Below are 2,977 nucleotides of genomic sequence, written 5' to 3'. Positions count from 1 at the left end.
AGCCCCACCCCAAGGAAGAGCAGACCCAGAACAAAGCCACCGATTCCACTCAGCATCTTGCTCTGTGCAGATTCAGACTGTGCTCCTGAGAGAAGAAGCTAGTTTTAGTCATTTTTACCCCAAATCTAAATTCTCTAGTTGAGACTCTGGGATTGAGAGCTTTGACAATGGGGGAAGAAGGCTACCCTTCTTCCCAGAACAATCGGTCATTTCTAGAAAACAGACTTAAAAATCACACTGAGTAGATACAAGGTTCGGGCATTGAACTCCTTTAAATATCACAGCCCTGAAATAAGACTACTTCTTCAACATCTGATGGAGGAGGAGGCTGGGACTCAATAAGGTTGAGTAGCTTGTCTAGGGTAACAGAGCTAATAGAAGGCAGAGCAGAGATTGGAGTTGCTCGTGTCAGGAAGGTCCCTACATTGTAGAGGATGTGCCTCTTCTCAGATCACAATGAACAACTCAGAGAAACAGTGCAGAAGTACTGGCTCAGCCTGAGATAGGGGACTGATTGATCCCAGGACCAAGGGAGAACCATGACATGTGATCTCATGGGAAGGCTCAAAATAGGGACAATCTCTTTTCTGTCTGCCATCCATAATTGCCTCCAAGGAGCTATAAGTATTTATAGAAATTATCACAGGGCTATCCCCAAGGAACCTGTGCTGAAGGAGAGGAGAACATGGAGCAAATGAAAATATCGTGTGGGGAGTGGAGAACCTAACACTCAGGGTTAAGCTAAATGCCCTCATGGTGGGTGAGGCATTTATGAAGTCAGAAAGCTTCTCACTCCATTCCATTGAGATAGGGCTTGCCCGGCTTGCGTGCTGCACTTGACAGGTATAGACCTCTCCACTCTGAGGAACAGTTTCCAGCATCACCAGGGTCTGGAAGGTCCAGTCTCCATTATGAATCAGGCCTGTGGAGATGACCCCAGCCTCCTCTTGCTGGCCATTCCGCAACCATATGACTTCAATGTCGCCTGGATAGAAACCATTCACAGAGCAGACCAGGAGGTTGTGGTGCTGCAGGCGCTGGGTCTTTGCAGGATACACAGTCACTGTAGGCTCAACTAGGAGAGAAAAGGTGGAGGGGATATGAGAGGAAGACAGAGTAAGTCTCCCTGGTGGGCTGCCCCTCTGCCTCCAGTCTCTAGTCCCAGATCTAGTCTTGGACAAGCCTCCCTCAGGGCTGGCCATGTGGCTGCACAGGAGTTAGTGCATGAGCCTGGAAGCTAATCCTCACAGCACAGGCGGGTCAGATTTGAGAGATGTTGAGGAAGTCTGTGGGAGTTTTTGTTCTTTTTTTTTTTTTTTTCATAGCATGAAACAGTCATTCATTGTTTTTATAAATGTCTTATAAATTTATAAATGGTGTTTATAAATCTTTGCAAGACATGTAGTGTGTTATTAAAAGCATGAATTCTGGAGCCGGACTGCCTGAGTGCAAATCCTCTTACTGATTGATGCTGAGGGAGTTTTTACATTCCTCTGTGCCTCAGTTTTCTCACCTATAAAGAGAGATAAAATACTAACTTATCTCTTAGGGTTCTGTGAGAATTAATGCACTTAAAATATTTAAAGTGATAACTGAGATTTAGCCTTTAATGTCTGTTAGCTATTTGTTATCCTTAATTAGAGAGAAAATATGATTCAAGTAGTGAGGGTGAATTGGTTAACGGCTTGGGGAAGATGGGATACAGAGTATGACATCCTGGGAATGCTACACTCACAGCTTAGAGCACCACAGAAATGGTTCTACCCTGGGCAACAAGAAAGGCACAGGTGATTCTCTAACTCTGAGTTCCAGGAAAGCATGAGTCCTGGAGGAGAAGAAAAGGAGCAAAAAGCAGTCACTCATTTTTTAATTTCTTATATTCATACTCAGCTGATCCAATCCCTCTCCTTTGCAAACAAGCATATATATTATTGATATTGTTATCGTGTTACAATTGTCTCTCTTTTTAAGCTGACATTTGAGCTCTGGACAAGGTTTGGGACTCATTAACAATTGTGCTTAGTGCCTGAGACAATTCCCAATATGAACAGCATCAATAAATACAATTTTTTAAAAGAAGAGAAACATGGGGAAAACAGTTTTAAATACCACAAAATGGTAGGCTTAAGATTGATGGTAAATCATTGCTACTGATTTTGTGCTATATTTCATTAAATTAAATGTGTTTGAATTCCTATGAAAAATAATGAACTGAATCTCAAAATAAACCTCAAACTGGGGAAAATGCTGAATCAAATATCAGCAAAGTGTTAACAACCTTACTGCATAAAGAACCCATAAAATCATTGAGAGAAACACCAGGACCCTAGAGATAGTGGACAATAGATAATTCTTAGAGTAGTAACAACAAGTAGCCAAGAAATATGTGAAAAAATGTTCGTGAGCCCTAGAAATAAAAGGAATGTAAATTAAAAATAAAAAATATGTAAAATTTCAAAAATGTAACAAAGGGGAATGTGAGGTAAATTGTTCCAACCATTAAAAGAAATATTATATAACTACTTGAATACTGTTAGCTTAAAAGAATAGTTACATTGTTATGTTAAGTAACAAAATTATAATTCGGAAAGCTGGTTTCACAGTCATTTCAACTATGTAAAAATATATAGACTTAGGGGCGGAGAAAGCAAGAAATCTAGACCTAAAATAAGCCCCAGAAAGATCAGAGGTGTTTCAGATGTTCCCCCCACCCCTCAAAAATTAGTCTGACACTTTTCAATAAAATGCTTATGCAACAAACAGAGGCACCCTTATTCCAGGGCTTTCGGAATCAAGAAGGGTGCAGCCAAGACAGACTGTTGTGACTCTCCTCTGAACAATTCTCATCTCTGCTCCCCTAAACCTTCCCCCACCCAGACAGCACCGTAAACCTCCCTTCCCCCATCTCTGACCCCCGCCTCCGCATCATCAAGCTTTCCCCACCTCCAGCCCCGGCCGCTCAGCTGTCCCACAGCGG

At 42.0% G+C, this 2,977-nt stretch overlaps 1 protein-coding gene across 1 annotated transcript in view; it reads right to left on the bottom strand.

Moving 5' to 3' along the window:
• LOC102884055 (DLA class II histocompatibility antigen, DR-1 beta chain-like) overlaps positions 1–2,977 on the bottom strand; it is a 9,611-nt gene that overhangs the window by 2,010 nt on the left and 4,624 nt on the right. Inside the window, exons 3-4 of the mRNA XM_015585863.1 lie at positions 794–1,075; positions 4–85 (exon numbers count right to left, since the gene is read on the bottom strand). Of these exons, the coding sequence (XP_015441349.1) occupies positions 4–85; positions 794–1,075 (364 nt within the window). The remainder of the gene's footprint in view (positions 1–3; positions 86–793; positions 1,076–2,977) is intronic.

Source organism: Pteropus alecto, unplaced genomic scaffold (assembly GCF_000325575.1).
Source record: "Pteropus alecto unplaced genomic scaffold, ASM32557v1 scaffold202, whole genome shotgun sequence".
Lineage (NCBI taxonomy): Eukaryota > Metazoa > Chordata > Mammalia > Chiroptera > Pteropodidae > Pteropus > Pteropus alecto.
Note: the sequence above shows the minus strand (reverse complement) of the source record. Positions and strands in the feature narration are given on the sequence as shown.